Raw genomic sequence first — 19,029 nt, forward strand, 5'->3', positions numbered from 1 at the left:
TATAATTCTATGAACAGATAAAACCGCGTAGCTCGCAACTGATATTGATATTGCAAGCTTTCCCGCTGCTTGTCCAGCGAGGACCACCCTCCCCGTCAGTTAGGGCTTTGGTCGCAGGGTTAACAGGAGCTGTGGGGGAGGATTCTCTGCCCCCAGTGACTGGTCGGCCCTTCCAAGTCCTGCCGATGAGCCGGGCCGGGCTGTGCTGCCATCAGCAGTGCCTTGGACTACCGCGGACCCACTTGGGCTCAGGAACCGAACTAGACACTGTCGCAAAGGGGTGGCTCGATCCCGACACGCCACTGCCAGGCAGGTCACCTTGGAGCCAGCTCAGCTCCGAGGAGATCCTGCTTGCCTCCCCCACCCGCCCCCAACGAGGACAGCAATTGAAGCACGAAACTAGGAGCCAGCGCTTGAGGGGAATCCGTGGCCGTTACCTTAACTCATGTTTCACTTGTGTTTTGTGTGTGTGTTTGTGTGAGCGCGGCGCACAAACACACCAGGGGGTTTCCTGCTTTATACTTTCCATCGCACCAGCTCGGTGACTCAGGAGCTGCTGGAAGGAGGCACCTGTAACCTGCCTTAACCCCGCAGTCATACACAGAACGGGGACACACGTACTCTGATAATAATAATAATAATAATCCTTGCATCTGATCCAGCCCCGCCCACCGATCACGCCTTCGAGACGTCTCAAAGTGCTTCACGGGATAACACTGTCGAGCGAATTGACTGTATATTTCGTGGGCGAAACTACATGAATGAAAAAGAATCTCACACACACACACGGAGTTTATCCCCTTGTCCCCGGCAAACAATTTTCGCTTGCTTCATGGGTCTGTGGCGCATCACCGTGCAGGTTTTAATAATAATAATAATAATCCTTGCATTTGATATAGCGCTTTTCACGTCGGGAGGACGTCCCAAAGCGCTTCACAGAACACACTGTAAAGTGAATTGACTGTATATTTGTGGGCGAACGCGGCAGCCAATGGCGCACAGCAATGTCCCACAAACAGTCGTGGATTGAAAATGACCAATTTATTATTGTTTTTGGTTTTGGAGGATTATTATTAGGCTCTGTGTGGAGTAAGGAAACTTGCCCGAGGTTTCGCCCTCTGCCGGGAATTGAACACAGGTCTCTCACTTGCAAAGCGAGTGCTCTAACCACTGAGCTACAGGACTCCACAAAGGTTCGCTTGCAAAACGCACAGTCACCGCACTCTGCGGTAAATCCTGCGAGAAGAGCTTCGGCCCCGACACGAAAGGCGTCACCTCAAACGCACTGGTTGTTATCACTGCACGCGCACAGTCTCGCGAAACGCTTCCCTTATTAAGTCGGCGCGTGAAAGATGAAAGCGCCGCCTGGCATCGATTCCACGCCAGTGACGCTGAGGGGAGTCGGTTTAACAGCCTCGTCGTGTGCACAATCCAGCTCGGGTTTACCTTCTCTCTCTCTCTTTCTCTCTCTCTCTCTCTCTCTCCCCCCACCTCGGTGACAACCAGGCTTCTGGTTCCACCCCCCCCCACCACCCCCTGCAGCTGGAGACGATTACCGTGTCAAATAAACATTTGCTCCCCGCACTTCAGTGTTGCCCCTGTCATTGTGTGCGCCCAACTGCAGCGAGCCCCAGGCGCAATCTTTTCCCCCCCCCCCCCACCCCCCCCAACCGAATGCAACGGGAAGGACGTTTTGAGGCCAGAAATAGCTGCTTACCTCATCTGCTCGTTTGTTTTCTGGCCTGGAGCCTGGGAAAGTCCGTAATCTTAACCCGGCTCTCCTCTCCGCTCAGCCTTCGTCTGCAAACCTTCTGCTACCAATTACGGGGCGCGCGTCCTCTTGCAGGCAGGGCCTCGTCCCTCTGCTTTTCCAATCCAAAGCGGCCGGTTTGCGGAGCGTCGCGTCCACGGCTTTCTGACCCGGAGGCTCTGGCGGGGTTCTGCTTCCTGAAAGAGGTGGCGGAGCGACAGCAAAATGTTTATCCTCGAGAAGGGAGAGGCTGCCCGCGCCCCCCTTGCTGCTAGTGCAGCTCCCGTCTGTGCCTCCTCGCCCACTCTCCGTGCCCCTCTTGTAAGATTTGCCCATTGAGCAGTAACCGTGGCATCCGCAGGCACGTGGTCAACTCGCACATGCCCGTGGATGACACCCGACCCTATCTCTCTGCCTTTCCCCTCCATTTCAGGACAACTGCTTGGACCATCCATGAGCCCATGACCCCCATCCTCGCCCGGTTCCAAAGGCTCACCCTTCCCCTCGATCCCTTCAGAATCTTCTCCCCCCCCCCCCCCCACCACCACCCACCTCTGTGAGCTTCTTAGGTCCCAATGTTAGGGCGAAATATTGGGCAAGTTTCCTTACCCCATATGCCCCCCGTTTCCGAGCAGTAAGTAGGAACCTGATTGTTAGTCGATTGGCAGAACGCTTTTCCGGAGTAATAATCCCTTTAAAAAAAATTTTAAGTGATAAATTGGTCACTAAAAAGCGCTCCGAGACATCTCAAAGACGTGACGAGGCGCTACATCAAATGCAAGAATTATTATTATTAAACCCCGCTAAGGTCGTTCATGGTGCTCAACACCCTCCATTCGGCAGGTGTTTGATGAATCCCCCGCCGTGGATTGCCCACGTGCCTGGTCCGCCTATCTGCCCCAACTCACTGGGACTCCATCTCCTCGCCCCTTTCGAGATCTGTTTCAAGACAGGGCGGGCAGGGTGAAACCTTAGGCAAGTTCCCCGCCTCCACACGCCCATTTAACTAGCGGTAAGTAGGAACCCGCTTGTTAGTCAATTGGCAGTTCGCTAACCGGGGGTAAGAATCCCTCAAAAAAAATACTTTGGCCACTCAATCCACGACTGTTTGTGGGACACCGCTGTGCGCAGTTCAGTGGTGCGTTTCGCCCACACAATGCACAGTCACTGCTCTTTGCAGTGTATTTTGTGAAGTGCTTTGAGATATCTCGACGACGTGATACGATGCTATATCAAATGCAACGCACGTGCGCGGGACACACACACACACACACACACACGTTTCAGTTCTGATGGAAGTTGCACCTGAAACATGAACCAATTTTATTTTCGGAAGGTTATGGTGATGATGTCCAAGACCTACTGTGGTACTGTGAGCTCACGATCTCGGGGCATGTTCAGTACAGCACTGGGAGGAGGGCCAAGTTGTTGGAGGTGCCATCTCTACATAGGACGTCAAACTACATCTATGTCTTTTCAGATGGACCTTAAAAGATTCCCCCAATGCTTTTGCGAAAGAGAAGAGTTTCTTCCAGTGTCTTGCCCGACAATTGTCCAGACCCCTGGGTCATTCACCTGGTGGTTGTGTGTGTGCAGGCTGTGTGTGTGTGTGTGTGTGTGTGTGTGTGTGCGCAGGATTCACCTAGTCACTACACTTGCAGTAACTTCTGCAAACTACTCTAAGGTAGGTCACTGTGACAAGGTGCTCGAAAAATGTAAGTTCTTCTTTGAGCTGTGGTGTTCCAGCAGTTCCTGTTTCCGACCATACGAATCAGATTGTTCCCCACTAAAGCTCTGGTGTGTCTGAGCAAAGCTAATAGACCTGTGTCCTGTAAAAAGTTGTGGTATTTGCTTCACCTCAAGCCGAGGCTTCTCGAAGCCAGAGTCAGGTTGTGAGAGTGAGTCCAGGTGAGCCAAGTGTCATGGGAACGAGAGAGAGAGCGAGGCGTTGACTGACCAGAGTCAAAATCAGAGTCCAGCTCTTCCTACACAGCTCACCTCACAAGGGGAAAAGGACTTTCTTCATATCTCCTCAATTAACCTTCCCAGGCATGTGATCCACTGACATCGACCTCCGAGAGAACTCAACGACAGCCCAGGGAGAACTTACTGCAGGAAACGCTCACATTGTGTGGTTTTATCAGCAGGAGGTCAGGTTTTAACACGTTAAGGCCGAATGGGTGGAAGTGAAACAGTGGATTTCAAAGACAGTTGACGTTGTTGGGACAGAATGGTAATCGGTTAAACTGGATTAGCGAACGGCTATTTGGTAGCCAGTAGCGAGTAGTGAAGGTGTGTTCGGCTGGGGACACAGCGGTGGCGTGTTTCACCCACAAAATATAGTCACTACACTTTACAGCGTATTCTGTGAAGCGCTTTGTGGCGTCTCGACGACGTGGTAAAGCGCCGTATCAAATGCAAGGATTACCATTACACTGTGGGACACAAACTAGGAGGCAGTAACGACGGAGACCAATGCCCGCTATGCGAGTGGGACGTGGAGAAGCCGGGGACGTTCAACACAGGACAATGTTCCCAGGTTGCGCAGCAGAACAGGAAGCGAGTCGGCGCCTACACCCCCTCCTCAGGGAAGCAACGGAAACAGAAAGATTCCCGGCGCAGCAAATCATCGCCTGACTGCAAACCAATTAGAAGACAAAGAGAAATGGAGCCGGTAATTATAAAAACAAACGGCGTTTTAAAATCAACGGAGGCACAAAAGAACCATCTGCCTTAGGTTAAAAACCACTCGATATTCCCCCACACGCCCCGTCTCTTGTGGCCGGGCCGCTACCGACACAGTGTGACACAGCAGGGAATAGGCCATTTAGCCCAACGATGCCAATTCTCCACCCCTCCTGTTCCCCTCTCCCCTATGTATGCAGCAGGTTTTCTCTTCAAACCGGTTTTGTTCACACCTGTACCAGCTGTTTGCGGGGGGGGTGTGGGAGGAGGGCGGGGGGGTGGGGTGGGGGGTAAGAATCTTCCCATCCACCCGCACCACTGGTTTGCTTCCCTTAACGCTGTGGTGTTCCCCAGGTGTTTGCTTGTGTGGAGGCAGATGCACACTCAAGGCACACACAGACACAGGTACCTTATGGTGCTTGGTCGAGTGGCTATCGACTGCGTGAAGCTGAGCAGTGAGCAGGTCGTCAGGGGACCGACCGTGTGGGGAACAGTGATAATTCACAGCTGAGCCCAGATCCTCACCCAATGCCGGTCCATACAGGCCTCCCCCTCAGTAATAAAGCTTCGAGGCTTTCCTCGCGGAGCAGGAAGGAAACGACGGACACATGAAAACTCTCCACAGCTTCTTATTGTGTGTCTGAGTGACAACAATCACAAACCACCATGGCACGGGGTGACACGCTCCAGGAGACTTCCAAAGCTTCAAGCGTCCCGCTCGCGCGCTGCATACACCGCTTAGTCGCACAGCCAGCGCACGTTTACCCTGCAGGAGAGCCGCCATCTCTAACCAACACAAGGAGGGGGTTACAGGGAAAAGTTCAGTCGTCGTCTCACACGACTATTGTTTCCTGCTCACGGTCACCGGCTCTGTCAGTGCTTTAGCCACTAGCTTGTTGGCCAGCTCCTCGGCGTAGACTCTGAACAGCGGCACTGGGTCCTGGAGGAAAGTTACACAGAAACACCACATTAAAGAAAGAACGTCAACTTAGGGCCAAAATGTCGCTGTGGGTTTCAGTTAATCATGGTCAACTGCACGCAGGGACTCATTTTTAGGTGAACGCGGCATCCAAATTGCAGAGATAACCACAAGAAGAATGATTAATGTGGAGGATTGTTGGCCAGGGCGCTGGAACACACTCCCTTCTCTTTCCCAACAGTGTCACGGGATCTTTAACGTACACCTATCAACGTGCCCACGCCAGGTCTCGGTTTAACATCTCACCCGTGGGACCGAGATGATAATAATCCTTGCATTTGACATAGCGCTCTTCACGTCCCCGCGACGTCTCAAAGCTCTTCACAGAATATACTGCAAAGTGAAGCGACTGTATATTTCTGGGCCAATCGTGGCAGCCAATTGCGCACAGCAGCGTCCCCGCAAACAGCTGTAACCAAATTATTGTTCTTTTTTTTGTTGAGGGGTTATTATCCCCAGTAAAACGATCCGTCAGTGGATTAGCAACCGGGTTCCTACTTACTGCCGGGTAAAGAGAGGCGTGTGGAGTAAGGAAACTTGCCCAACGTTTCGCCCCGCCCGGGAATCGAACACAGATCTCTTGCTTACGAGGCGAGCGCTCGAACCACTGAGCCATAAGATAGCAGCAACGCAGCACACCACAGTGCTACAACTGAGTGAGAGCCTGGACTGTGGGTTCAAATCCCTGATGCGGGACTCGAGCCAACGTCTCCTGACCCGAGACGACACGATTCCCAATCGCAACCACCGGCAGAATTCCCCATTTTCCCCCCCGCATTGCAGAAAAATACTTCTAGGAACTGAGCTTTCAGGAATTCTTTCCGAATTCTGAGGTAAGACCAGGAGGGCAGAAATACCACCCGGAGTCACTGCCTGACACGTGTTCACTGTGGCCCCCAACGCAGGAAATCTCCGTGATAAGGAAACGCGAGTTGGTCAAATGACAATCTCCAGCGCCCCCTTATGGTTGCTCCCAGCGCAGCACAGTCGTAGAATAAGACCGTGCAATCCTACACACGGGCGGGCGACACGCGCACCGCACACGCACGCGCGCGCGCTCGCGCGCACACAAACAGGAGAGCGGGAAACTACACACTGGGACAGCGAAAAAAAAACTCCATCTTTTCATAAGAGAAACCCATTCTATACCTGGTTAATTTTCTCTCTCTGCCTGTGCGCGTACGCCTGAGCCCGTACGCCTGTGCGCGCGCTTGTGCCTGTGCGCGCGCTTGTGCCTGTGCGCCTGCGCATGACGAGGCTGCGTCTCTACTCCAGCGTTAAGTCAGGTTACAGAGGCTGAAGGTTACAGACACCTTCCAGCAGTTCCTGACAATGTTCCGGTGCAATGGAAACAATGAGAGGAAACCCCCCCCCACCGCCCCACCGCCCCCGCTGCGGTTCACCCATCGTGTTTACACGTAAACCGCAAAGAAGCACGAACGAGGAGGATTCCCCTCCAGCGCTGGCTCCCGGCTTCATGCTTCAATTGATGAGGGGCAACACTTGGGCCTTGCACAGTGAGAGAGGGGAGAGAGAGAGCGGGTGCTGGCACGAGGCTCCTTGTGTCGGGAACCAGGTCTCTTCCGTCAAGTCCTGTGGAACTTTACTCCACGAGTGACGGCATTAATGCTGATAACTCAGCTGATCCGGGGTAATTATCGTTAGGGCTCAGAGTTGTTTGTTGAGAGTCACTTAGATACCAGCAATGCGGGGATTCCCCGTGGGTGGGAGGATTTCCCCGCTTGCCTGACAGGGGGGGGAGCGAGGGCGCAGTGTGGGCAGGCAGCAGTGCGCAGTCGGGAATGTAATGCTCTCGGGTTCTCCGAGCTGTGCCATCCACAGTGACCAGCGAGAGTGGGCTCTGAGTGAGGCTGCGGCCGGAATGTTGATTGTATGGTAGGCCCCTGGAGACCTGGTCTGCTCCCATTCCTCCCGCATCAAGCCACTGGCTGCACCCGTGGTGGCTGCTCCTTAGGAAAGGACTTAGAAACGTTCACAAACTCCATTCATACTTTGCACAGCTTTCTCTCACACCTTTTTCTCCAGGACTCGCTGCTTCTCCACCGCCTCTTCCAGGCTCAGCCCAACCCACTCTGCCTCCTCCTCCGGGATTGCAAACGCCTGAAACGAGAGAGACTAATGATACTCTCACGGCCTTGGCCACCGCACCAGGGCGGCCCCTGTATCAACAACAACATATTACATTTACACGGCGCCTTTCATGTCGGGAGGACGTCCCAAGGCGCTGGGCAGTCAAGGGTTTGGACTGGAGTTGTGGGTTGGGATCAGGAGGGGTGGAGGGCGGTCTTGAGACAAGCCTTGAAGGAGGCAAAGGAGGGGCAAGGCAGAAGGAATGTGGAATAGAGTTTGGGGGGCGGGGGGGGCAGAGGTCGAAGGTTTGACCACCAATGGTGGGATGGGGTGGGCGGAGGACGTGGAGCAGGCCGGAGCTTGCCGAGCGGAGAGGTTGATATGACAGTCACCAGCCGGTCTGACCTCCCTCCTGCACGTCTCCAACCAGTGTTTTATGACTCGAGTCTCAAACCTCTCCATATATTTTTCAAGCTCACACAGTGAGCTCTTCCCTGCCTGGCCCAGCCCCTCGAGCTGTACCTTATATTTGTTAAAGATGGACTCCCGCTTGACAGGATCGTTGGGGTGCAGGTCCGTGTCCTTACGAGCCAGGCGCAGCAGCATTGCCCGCTTCAAGTCAATCCCCAGCTTCGATTGCAAGTCCTCCTTGGATGTCTGAGAGAAGCACACACCAACACTAGTATCAGTTGGCCCACAGACTCTCATCGAATTCCCACTAACCAACGCCCTCAAGCTCGCCTTGAGGAACAGTTATAATAATAATCCTTGCATCAGATACGGTGCCTTTCCAGACGTCTCAAAGCGCTTCACAGAATATACTGCAAAGTGAATTGACAATGTTTTTTTTTTACTCTTTTAATTATTATCCTGTCAAGAGTCGGCCCCTCTACCCCCCCCCCACCCACGTCCAGAAGGAGTGAAGAGTGAAGGGAGAAGGGCAAGTCTGTAGCTAGGAAGGGGAAGAAACTAAGCTAAATGTCAAGATACCTGGAGAAATAACCAATCAATCCCTGGTAGTGAGGCGCTCAATGCAGCGAAACATTATGATAATAACCCTTGCATTTGATATAGCGCCTTTGCACGTCTTCGAGACGTCTCAAAGCGCTTCAAAGGATATACTGTAAAGTGAATTGACTGTATATTTTGTGGGCGGAACGCGGCAGCCCAATGCGCACGGCAGCGTCCCACAAACAGCTGAGGGCTGAGTCATCAAATTATTATTATTTTTTTTTAAAAAAAAGGGGGCGATGACCCCCAAAAAAGAGTTTGGTCGCATCAGGCTGGTGACTGACCCCGACGTACGCAATCCGTACCTTCAGAATGTAGAAGTCAAAGCCAAAGGCTGCGTCCACTAAGTCCAGGGTCCGCATGGTCACTGTGAGGGTGAACGTTTTGTCCAGGATTTCGCTGGAAAGCTCGCGCATAAATAACTGAGGTTTCCAAATTTTCTTTACCCGTGGGGCAAGCTGCAAACAAACGGGCAGAGAGTCAGACTGCAGCAGGGTAACTTTCTTCTGGTTGGCGGGGTGCCCCCTGCCATGTGCAGAAGCCGATCACCACGATCAAGAGCATCTCGGCCAAACTGAGGGCTTTTGCCACAGCGACGACAACAATCCTCGCATTCAGCGGAGCCACTGATCACACTGTCGGGATGACTCAGGGTTTACTGCGAAATGGGATGACTGTGTATTTTGCGGGCGAAATGCAGAAGTCAGTTGCAGGCAGCAGTGTGGCCACAAACAGCCACAGAGTGAGTGGCCAATTTTATGAGGGGGGGAATTTGTGGACCAAGACACCGGGAGAAACTCCCTTCTCTTTTTGATCTTTAACATCCACCTGAGCAGACAGACAGACAGACAGACAGACAGACTTGGTTTAATGTCTCATCTGAAGTTCCATGAGCATCCAAACGAAGCTCCAGGCATCCCATCCACACGTGGAAACTCCCAAGATATTTACTGGAACGGAACGGACAACCTCTCCCTGGAGGGACGCGTCCTGTTTACCCGATTCCGGCAACCATTAGGCGCAGATTGGCGAGAGCCGAGCCTTGGGGGGGGGGGGGACAGGACAGGGGGGCGGGGGGGGGACCGCAGTGTGTGCGTCCGGGTTACTGATGGGAGTCCGAGCAGCTACAACCACATGGCTGGCCGTTTCGGCCGCTGTCTTGTCCGGCGAGGACCAGCCTCTCCTCCGTCAGTTAGTTAAGGCCTCGGCTTGCAAGGTTAGCAGGAGCTGAGCGGGAAGAGTCCCCCCCACCCCACCCCGCACCCCCCCCGTGACTGTTCCAGGTCTGGCCGGCGAGCAGCAGCGCCCCTGAGCTATCGGGAGTCCCACCGGGGCTCAGGGACCAGATGACTGACTGGAGGGGATCCGTCTCGACTCTGACATTCCGTTGGCAAACACGTCACCTTCCGGTCGGTTCATCGACAAAGAGATCCCACTCCCCCCTCGTCCTCCCCTCCCCTCCCCTCCGCCCTCCCCTCCGCCCTCCCCTCCGCCCTCGGCGGCCGCGCCCTTCGGCCGCCGCGCCCCTGCGGGCTCTGGGACCGCCCTTCCCTCACCCCCCCCCTCCCACCCCCAGGGGACACGTGACCGTGAAGCGCTCTGAGGCGCCGCCAAACCCAAGTTGTTGTTGTTGTTGTTGTTGCTGCAGCGACAGCGCCCCCTATCGGGGCGCAAAACAGGAGGCCATTCGCCAATGCCCCGTGGCTGAGTCACGGCCGACACTGTCGTCCGGTACAGTGACCGACACCCCCTCCCCCCACCCCCCACCCGGTAATAACCCGCCGTACCTTGTCGTTGTCGACGTATCTGTACCCGCCGACCCAGCCCTCGCCGCCCCACAGGCCGCGCTGGGACTCCGGCGGGTGGAAGACCCGGACCGGCGCGTCCGCCGCCCCCCTACCCGGGAGGCGGCCGTCCGCCTGCGGTCGGCGCCAGTGGACGGGGCCGGGCGGCCGGGCCTCCCGCAGGGCGCGCAGGTAGTGGGCGGGGAGCCGGGCGTAGATGCCGCCCTCCAGCCGCCGGGCGTCCCACAGCCTGGGCGCGATCCTGTGCAGCGGCATGTTCGGGGAGGGCCTGCGGAGAGACGTCGGTGTTAGCGTCCGGTGTGGGGGGGGAGGAGTGAGGGGGTCTCAGGGCGGTTTGGAGGCGAACAGGAGGGGAAGGCCGACGCCTCACACGACGCCCGTCCGTTCGTCCGCGCGCGCGCTCTCTCTCTTCTCTCTCGTCCGTCAGTCACCTCACGGCGGCAAAGGCGGGAAAGTCCGTTACTGGTCACAATTCAAACCGCGTCACTCACTCGCCCTCCACTCCCGAGCGCGCACGCTGCACGTCCCGCCCCTCCACCCTCCTGATTGGCTGCTCTCCCCCCCACCCACCGACCCATCCATTCCGAGCTCGCCCATTGGCCACCGCTCTACGTCAATCGCCGGGCTCCACCCACCACCTCCGCGCTCCCTCTCGAGCGCACTGCAAGCCCCGCCCCTCCACCCGCCCCATTGGCTGCTCTCCCCCCCCCCCCGCCCAACCCCGACGCCTTGCCCATTGGCCGCCGCTCCACGTCAATCACCAACCACCCGATTTCGCTCCCTCCCTTCCCGAGCGCACTCCCAAGTCCCGCCCTCCACCCTCCCCTATTGGCTGCTCGTCGCTCCACCCCCGCCCTTCCATTGGCCTCCGCTCCACGTCAATCACCAGCCTCCACCCACCTCTCGCTCGAGCTCACACTGCAGGTCCCGCCCTTTCCGCCCTTCCTTTCGCCCCATTGGCTGTTATCCCCCGCCCCGCCCCCAGCACGCGCGCGCTCGCCCCTCCTCCCCACGTCAATGACCGACCTCCACTCAAGAGGCGCCCGACCCCGGATTCCTTTACCTCAAAAGCCGCTCGGACAAAATATCACGGGAACGGAAATGATCACGCCTCGCCTTTGATGGCCCCGGCGCTGCCGGCGGGTAACTGTTGTCGGCGTTTGTTTAAAGGCGAGGGGCCGCAGACGCCCGTGTCCCTGACCTAGAGAGAGAGAGACAGACGCCTTCGCGCAGGACTTCCCCTTTAAAGGGGTCACGTGAGCGAATGGGCGGGCGGAAGTGACGCGCGGCAGGATGGTGGTCGGCGCCTTCCCTATCGCCAAGCTGCTGATGCTCGGGATCCGGCAGCTCAGCAAACCGCTCGCCAACCGCCTGAAGGCCGGCGCCGTGAGGAGCGAGTTCTTCAAGAGCTACGTCTGCCTGCCGCCCGCGCAGCGTGAGTCCGTCCCCGTCCCCCCCCCCCGTCCGCTCCGCCCCCTCACCACCGGGGGCCTGACTGACAGGGACCACCGCCCCCCGCGGCCAATGGGAGCGTCAGGAACTCCCCCCGCCCTCCCCCGGGATGCAGCCAATCAGGGGGCCGGGGGAGCTCGGAGTGACAGCGTTGCCATGGCGAGGGGGCGGGGAGGAGCTCTGAGTGACAGCGTTGCCATGGCGAGGGGGCGGGGAGGAGCTCTGAGTGACAGCGTTGCCGTGGGGAGGGGGCGGGGAGGAGCTCTGAGTGACAGCGTTGCCATGGAGTGGGGGCGGGGAGGAGCTCTGAGTGACAGCGTTGCCGTGGGGAGGGGGCGGGGAGGAGCTCTGAGTGACAGCGTTGCCGTGGAGTGGGGGCGGGACGTCCGGCGCGAAAGTCACATTGAGCAGTGATACTGACAGTGACAAAGAGACAGTCAGTGCAACAGGTGTGGGGGTCCCTCAGGGCTCTGTCCCCCCACCTCTCCTCCCTCCTGTCCCCCCTCCTCCTCTCCCTCCTCCTCCTCTCCCTCCAACCTGTCTGTACCGCCTCTCGGCGACATCGCCCACAGACGTTAATAATAATAATAATAATAACAATATACAATCCTCGCATTTGATATAGCGCTTTTTCACGTCTTCTCGACGACCCGAAGCGCTTCACAGAATAGACTAAAGTGCAGTGACTGTACATCTGTGGGCGAAACGCGGCAGCCGGTTGCGCGCGGCAGCGTCCGCCCCCACGCAGAACAGTCGTGGGTTGAAACGGTCCTATAGTCAGTCATATCAATAAAAATAATCCTCGCATTTGATATAGCGCCTTATCAGCCACTCTGCCTCCAACCTCTGGAATTCCACCCCCCAATCATTCCGCCTCACCCCCTCCTTCGCCTCCAAGACCCGCCTCGAGAACCTCTTCGACCATCGAACACACCCCGTCTCCGTTCCCCCCCCCTCCCCCTTGACCGCAGCTCGGATCAGAAGTGCTGTCACTGTCCAGCGCCTTGGGACGTCGAACCCGGGTCCTCTCGTTTGCGGGGCGAGGGCTCTAACCACTGCGCTACGCGATGTTCTCGGGAGCTGGTGATGACCTGACTGCGACGCTGACGGATTGTGCGATTCCTGTTGCAGTGTATCACTGGATTGAGATGAGGACCAAGATGCGGATGATGGGGTTTAAAGGGGCGCAGATCCGGCCCCTGAACGAGGAGGCGGCGGCGGAGCTGGGGTCCGAGCTGCTGGGAGAGGCCATCGTGTTTGTGGTGGGGGGCGTCTGTCTGGTGGCCGAGTACATGCGCCAGGCCTCCAACACCAGGAAGAAGGAGGAGGAGTTGAGCAGCACATTGCACAGCCTGGAGCAGGGCATCGCTGAGCTCAGCCTGACTATAGAGCAACTGGACACTCGCATACGAGAGAATAACCGGCTCGTGCTTTCCATCCCTCGGCCGGCACAGTAGCCGGCCCTCGGCCAAAGCATCGCCTCCAGGTTAGCCATCGGAGGAGGAGACCGACTTCATCATAGGATCGGACAAGTGGGCGGCAGTGGGGTGCTGTGTGTGTGTGTGTGTGTGGGGTGGGGAGGGGAGCTGTCTCTGTGTGTGTGTGTGTGTGTGTGTGTGGGGGGGGTGGTGGGGGGCGCTGTATGGGATGGCCTGTATCAGAACATTGCCTCAGCAGTAGCTCTCTCTCTCTCTCTCTGTCCTGTGAGTGAGTGAGAGAAGGCCACACGGTGCCAGTTTGTCACCTTATTCACAGTCGGGTTCACCGACGGCCATTCGTTGAGACAGCAACAGCTGACAACAGGCCCAGTTTGTGCCAGCGATGCCTCCCTGGGGGGGGGGGGGGGGGCCTGGCTTCTGTGTCACTCACAGTGGTATAGGAGTAACTACAGTCCTGTGTAACCTTTACAGGAATTATAGGAGCAATGCTGGGAGGGGAGCCAGTCACTCCCAGAGCCCGACTGACGTGTCCGGGGGTTACAGCTCTGAGCTTTCTCTTTTCCGTCTCCAAAACAACCCTCCCTCCCCCAGGAGAAGGATTTGAACCCCATGTGATGGAAGTGTTGATTCCGACCCCCGTGTCACTGCATCAAAGGTGGTTTATTTCAAACAGAATCCCAAATGAAGGCAATTTCTCGCTATTCAACTAAACGACTACCTTAAACCCCCCCCCGCTGTCTGCGTGTCTGTCTGTCTGCGCGTGTGCCCCTCTGTGTGTGTCTGTGTGTTTGCCCGTCTGTGTGTGTGACTGTCTGTCTGCCCGTGTGTGTGTGTGCCTGTGCCCCCAGCGCTCCGCTCTGCCACAGCCCGGCTGCAGTGAGTCAAGCGAGAGTCGAGTTAGTTTCCTGTGCAGCACAGATACACACAGACATACAGACACACACAGACACAAGACTTGGTTTCATTTGGGTAAATACTGCACAGCGGCTGAGCACTGACTTGCACGTTACAGCCATGTTCAGCCCCATTGCGTGATGCTACAATTGCCCTTGAGCTCGCCTGGGGGAGAACAAACACAGTCAGCCCAGGCATTTCCCCCCCCGCCCCACCCACTCTGCCCCACGCCCGCTCACTCACTGTCCACTGCCCTCCTACTCTCCCCTCCCCAAACCTGGGTGGGGTGCGGGCGGACAGACACCAGTTGAGAAGAGGGTGAGGTTTGACTGGGAGGAAGATTAGCCTCTGACTAACATTACAAATAGGATTATACACACACACACAGACTCGAGAAAAGGCAAACTCACATTAGTCTCCGTATAAATGGTACAATCACCAAAGTTGTACAACGGCCCGGGTCCTGTTCAGGAGTTTATGTTCTATGCACGTTTGACATAACTCATAGTTTGCAGAAGTCGTACTAAATGTCTGGTCCCAACTGATACGACGTAAGTGAGGTTTCCTGTACACACACACACACACACAGATGCAGAGAGACTTGAGAAAAGTCTTCAAAAATACCAGATAGGAGTCAAGTCATTGGAAATATTTGGGTGAAATCACCTCTTTAGGATTGAGTGAAGCGCTCACTTTCGTGTCGATCGGTCACGCGCGGTTTGTTCCCCCCCCAAAGGGTGTACTTGTGAGTTGGCGCTGGCGTGAGCAGCGTGTGCTCATCCGTAAGTTCAGAGTTCATTGTGTAATGTGTGCTATTTACTTTTACTTGACTGCCAATGCACTGATGACATTATGTAAAAGATTTATTTACAAAATTAAAATGATTAATTGAAATGGAAATAAAATCTGTACAAAGCGATTACTGGGATTTACAGTCATGAACTCACTGGGGACACTCCGAGCCACGAAGAGAACAAAATATCCTGAGGCTCTCGCTCTGGGCTGGAGACAGGTCACAGAGCAACATCTCAGTATCTGTGCAGGAGAATAGGGCATCTACTTGTAAAACCAAACACCCCTCTCCCACACACACACATACACACACCTCCACACACACGCACACGCGCACACACACCTCCACACACACGCACACACACACACTCTCTAGGTATCACTGCACACCACGATAATAATCCTTGCATTTGATATAGCGTCTTAACACGTCTACGCGACGTAGACTGTAAAGTGAATTGACTATTTTTTGGGGGCGAAACACCCGAGGTGCTAATCGCTGGGTTTTTCGAGCTCCTCGGACCCTTTGGTCTCAGGGTGGAGAGAGTCACTTGAACCTGTAAGGATTATTATTAGTGGGTGATGTTAAGTGAAAATGCAGATAAAGAGTCCCGAAGCTCAGTGGTTAGAGGACCCGGGTTTGATTCCCGGTCAGCGCCAAACATTGGGCAAGTTTCCTTACTACAGACGCACAGATCTGTTCACCTCGCAGTAAGCAGGAACCCAGTTGAAAGTCGATCGGGCGTCACAGTCACTACACTTTACCGTGTATCCTGTGAAGCGCTTTTGAGACGTCTCGAAGACGTAATAAGGCACTGGGTCAAATGCAAGGATTGTTGTTGTTATTGTTGTTATTACTGTCCTCTGTGCAGAACAGTGTCGCACCGGGTTTGAAGGCTGCGCTGTGCGAACATTACCACCAGATGGTGACGGCACTGACTGCTCTGGTCAGGCCCAGGGGACCCCACACACGCACCCACACACGCACCCACACGCACATGCACACCCCCACACGCACACCACGCACGTCTTTACGCTGTGCGAGTGTCCAGGCTCTTCATGTACTCCTGCAGGGCGCTGAGCCGGGCATCGATCTCCGACAGGTCACAGGGATCAAAGTAATTCTCTGCAAAAGGAAAAACAACAACAACAACAACAGACATTCACGCAGGACCTTCGTCACAGAACAGCGTCAGGAGGACGTCCCGAGGCTCCGGACAGTCAGGGGTTTGGCCCCGAGCTGGGAGTCGGGATCAGGAGGGGGGTGGAGGGCCGGGGTAGGAGGGTGACCGAAGATGTGGTCGAAGAGGAGGGTCTTGAAACAGACCTTGAACGACAACAACTTGCACTTATATCTGCCCCCCACCCCCCCCCACCCCCACAAGGGCAGTATCTCAGAGCTAAACAGTGGCGGGGCCTGACTCTGAGCCGGGGGTGGGGGGGTGGGGGGGGGAGGTGGCTGATGGGACTTGAAGGAGGGGAGAGAGGGAAGGTGGAGGGATTGAGGCGTCCCTCCAGAGAGAGAGAGAGAGAGAGAGAGAGAGAGAGCGCATCCCATCCCGACACTCTCTCTCTGGGGTTCCCGGGTGTGGAGGGGATGTGGGGAATTCTCAGTCGGGTTCGGAGACTCTTAAGCCACAGTGACGAGTTTCCGTGTGTGTCAGACACCCGACCGGTCACGGTGACGGGTTTCCGTGTGTGTGTGTCAGACACCCGACCGGTCACGGTGACGGGTTTCCGTGTGCGCGTCAGACACCCAGACTGCCCCCAGCCTCGCCCCGCGCACAGTAGACAGCTCAGTGTGGACAGCCTGACCTTTATTGGATGCCTTGTCTGTCTTGCTCGGGGTGCTGGCCAGGTGGCTTGTCTTGTTGGCTTTGCTACGAGGCTGCGGGGAAAAGAGCGACACGTCCTGAGTCCCCGATCACTGACCGGGGAGAGCGGAGACACCAACGCCACAGAAAATAACGACAGGAATCCTTAACAAGAAGTTACACAGCGCCCCTCGTGCAGAGGTAGAGTCCCAGAACGACTGCCTGTGATGGAGCGAGACACCGAGCCTGTGTTTGATAGGGTGGGGGGGGCAGTGTGGGGAGGGGGGGGGGAATAGGGTGGGGGGGGGGGGTTGTTGTCCAGGACGCAGGAGGGGTGGGGGGGGTCGCGTGTGGGAACAGACTCACCACATTCCGTGTGTTCCAGGAAGCAGATCCCAGCGGCTGAGCAGCTTTCCGGTTTCCCCGTGACCTGGGAGCGAGGGAGAGAGAGAGGGAGAGAGAGAGGGAGAGAGAGGGGGGAGAGAGGGGGAGATAATAATAATCCTTGCTTTTAAAGGTCACTCTCCCCCCGCCCCCCCCCCCCCCCCCCGCCGGCCCGGGGGCTGCGCTCTGGGACTGTGAGGGCCGCTGTGTAAGTGTGAGTTGTTGTTGATTCAATGCCGCATCGTGTGATTGAGACGTCACAAAGCGCTTCACGGATTATATTGTCGAGTGTAGCGACGGTATTTTGTGGGCGAAACTCGGCCTCTTCTTCGGTCGCCCTCCTACCCCCACCCCCGCCACCTCCTGGCCCGATCCCCGCCCCCCCCCCCCCCGGCTCGGGTCCAAACCCCTGACTGTCCAGAGCCATCGGGAGGTCCTCCTGACGTGACGGGTCAGTGTGTGGCCGTGTGTTTACCGGGGCCGGAGCCGGGGCCGGGAATCCTCCAAGTCGCTGAGGTCACTGGAGGAGTATCTGCTGCGCAGGGTTTCTGTGTCGGGAGACAGGAACACGGGGGTCAGTCACCCCCTCCCCCAGAGAGTGTGTGGGGGGCCCACCCCGCCCTACCCACCCCAGCCCCGCCCACCGCTCCCTGCTCCCGCCTCCAGGCCTCCCAGTCCCGCCCCCCGAGCTCCCAACCCCGCCTCTAGGCCTCCCCGCCCTACACCCCCACCCCCCCAAACGCGGCTCCCAATCCCGCCTCCAGGCTTCCCAGCTACGCCCCCCCCCCCCACCAAAGCTCAACCCCTCCCCCCCAGAGGGATTTGAGATGTTGTTGGGATTGGATCTCCCAGCCCCGCCCTCAGGCTTCCCAGCCCCACCCACATGCATCCCAGCCCCTCCCCCCAGCCCACCCACATCTCCCAGCCCCTCCCCAGCCCCACCCACATATCTCCAGCCCCACCCACATGTCTCCCAGCCCCTCCCCCCAGCCCCACCCACATGCATCCCAGCCCTCCCCCCAGCCCCACCCACATGCATCCCAGCCCCTCCCCCCAGCCCCACCCATGTCTCCCAGCCCCCCCCCCCCCCCCCCCCCCGAGTCACCGGTTGAGCTGTGGGCTCGGTTGCCTGTCTGCAGTCTGGTGTCAGGCTCTCGGAGTCTGGACTGTATTCGTCTGCGTTGACTACTGCTCCGGCCCCGCATAGGCCTGGCACTGCCGAGAGAGAGAGAGAGAGAGAGAGGGGAGAGAGGGCGAGAGAGGAGACAGAGAGGGGAGAGAGGGCGAGAGAGAGAGGGAGAGAGGTGAGCGAGAGAGAGACAGAGAGGGGAGAGAGGGCGAGAGAGAGAGGGAGAGAGGGGAGAGAGGGTGAGAGAGAGAGAGACAGAGAGGGGAGAGAGGGTGAGAGAGAGAGAGACAGAGAGGGGAGAGAGGGCGAGAGAGAGAGAGAGACAGAGAGAGGGGGGATAGAGATAGAGAGGGGAGAGAGGGCGAGAGGGGGGGGGAGAGAGATAAAGAAGGGAGAGAGAGAGGAGAGAGAGGGCGAGACAGAGAGAGAGGAGAGAGAGAAGAGACAGAGGGGGAGAGCGAGAGAGATAGAGAGGGGAGAGAGAGAGAGAGGGGAAGAGAAGAGAGATCAACATCACAACCAAAATCCCTGTCACAGCCACGAAAGAGGTGGGGGGCAGTGAGGAGGGACGGGGAGGCCGGGGAGGTGGGGGGGCGCGGGGGAAGCAGCGGAGGTTAGAGGGGGAAGACGAGGGTGGGGTGGGGGGGGTGGGGGGGTATAAACACCGTCTCAGTGCACTCACTTCTTCACCTCGGCCTCTCGCTGTTTACGCTCTTTGTCCTGAACGTAGGCGGTGGGATCAAAGCGGGGAACCCGTGACCCTGAGAAGGGGAGAGGGAGTGGTTGGGGGGGGGGAGGAGAGGT

The 19,029-nt window shown here is 57.0% G+C and overlaps 3 protein-coding genes across 3 annotated transcripts; 1 reads left to right on the forward strand and 2 right to left on the reverse strand.

Annotated features, from left to right (window-relative positions):
- Window positions 1-5,048: 5,048 nt before the first annotated feature.
- mrpl28 (mitochondrial ribosomal protein L28) lies at window positions 5,049-11,441 on the reverse strand. Its single transcript, XM_042346630.1, has 6 exons — window positions 11,385-11,441; window positions 10,304-10,589; window positions 8,822-8,974; window positions 8,028-8,162; window positions 7,449-7,535; window positions 5,049-5,375 (listed from the first exon to the last, which is right to left on the reverse strand). The coding sequence occupies exons 2-6, from the start codon at window positions 10,574-10,576 to the stop codon at window positions 5,277-5,279; spliced, it is 747 nt and encodes a 248-aa protein (XP_042202564.1). The 5' UTR covers window positions 10,577-10,589; window positions 11,385-11,441; the 3' UTR covers window positions 5,049-5,276.
- On the forward strand, window positions 11,316-13,358 carry opa3 (outer mitochondrial membrane lipid metabolism regulator OPA3). The gene is made up of 2 exons (XM_042346631.1): window positions 11,316-11,756; window positions 12,905-13,358. The coding sequence occupies exons 1-2, from the start codon at window positions 11,615-11,617 to the stop codon at window positions 13,228-13,230; spliced, it is 468 nt and encodes a 155-aa protein (XP_042202565.1). The 5' UTR covers window positions 11,316-11,614; the 3' UTR covers window positions 13,231-13,358.
- A 1,260-nt stretch (window positions 13,359-14,618) lies between these two features.
- On the reverse strand, window positions 14,619-18,986 carry ccdc61 (coiled-coil domain containing 61; the record flags this gene model as incomplete). The annotated part of the gene is given in 7 exon segments (XM_042346629.1): window positions 14,619-15,141; window positions 15,926-16,024; window positions 16,714-16,786; window positions 17,079-17,142; window positions 17,572-17,644; window positions 18,202-18,311; window positions 18,908-18,986. Coding segments are annotated over 6 exon segments (494 nt in total), but the record flags the coding sequence as incomplete, so codon positions are not given.
- Between the last annotated feature and the right edge of the window lie 43 nt (window positions 18,987-19,029).

The sequence above is a fragment of the Callorhinchus milii genome, unplaced genomic scaffold (genome assembly GCF_018977255.1).
Source record: "Callorhinchus milii isolate IMCB2004 unplaced genomic scaffold, IMCB_Cmil_1.0 Scaffold1176, whole genome shotgun sequence".
In the NCBI taxonomy this organism is placed as follows: Eukaryota; Metazoa; Chordata; class Chondrichthyes; order Chimaeriformes; family Callorhinchidae; genus Callorhinchus; species Callorhinchus milii.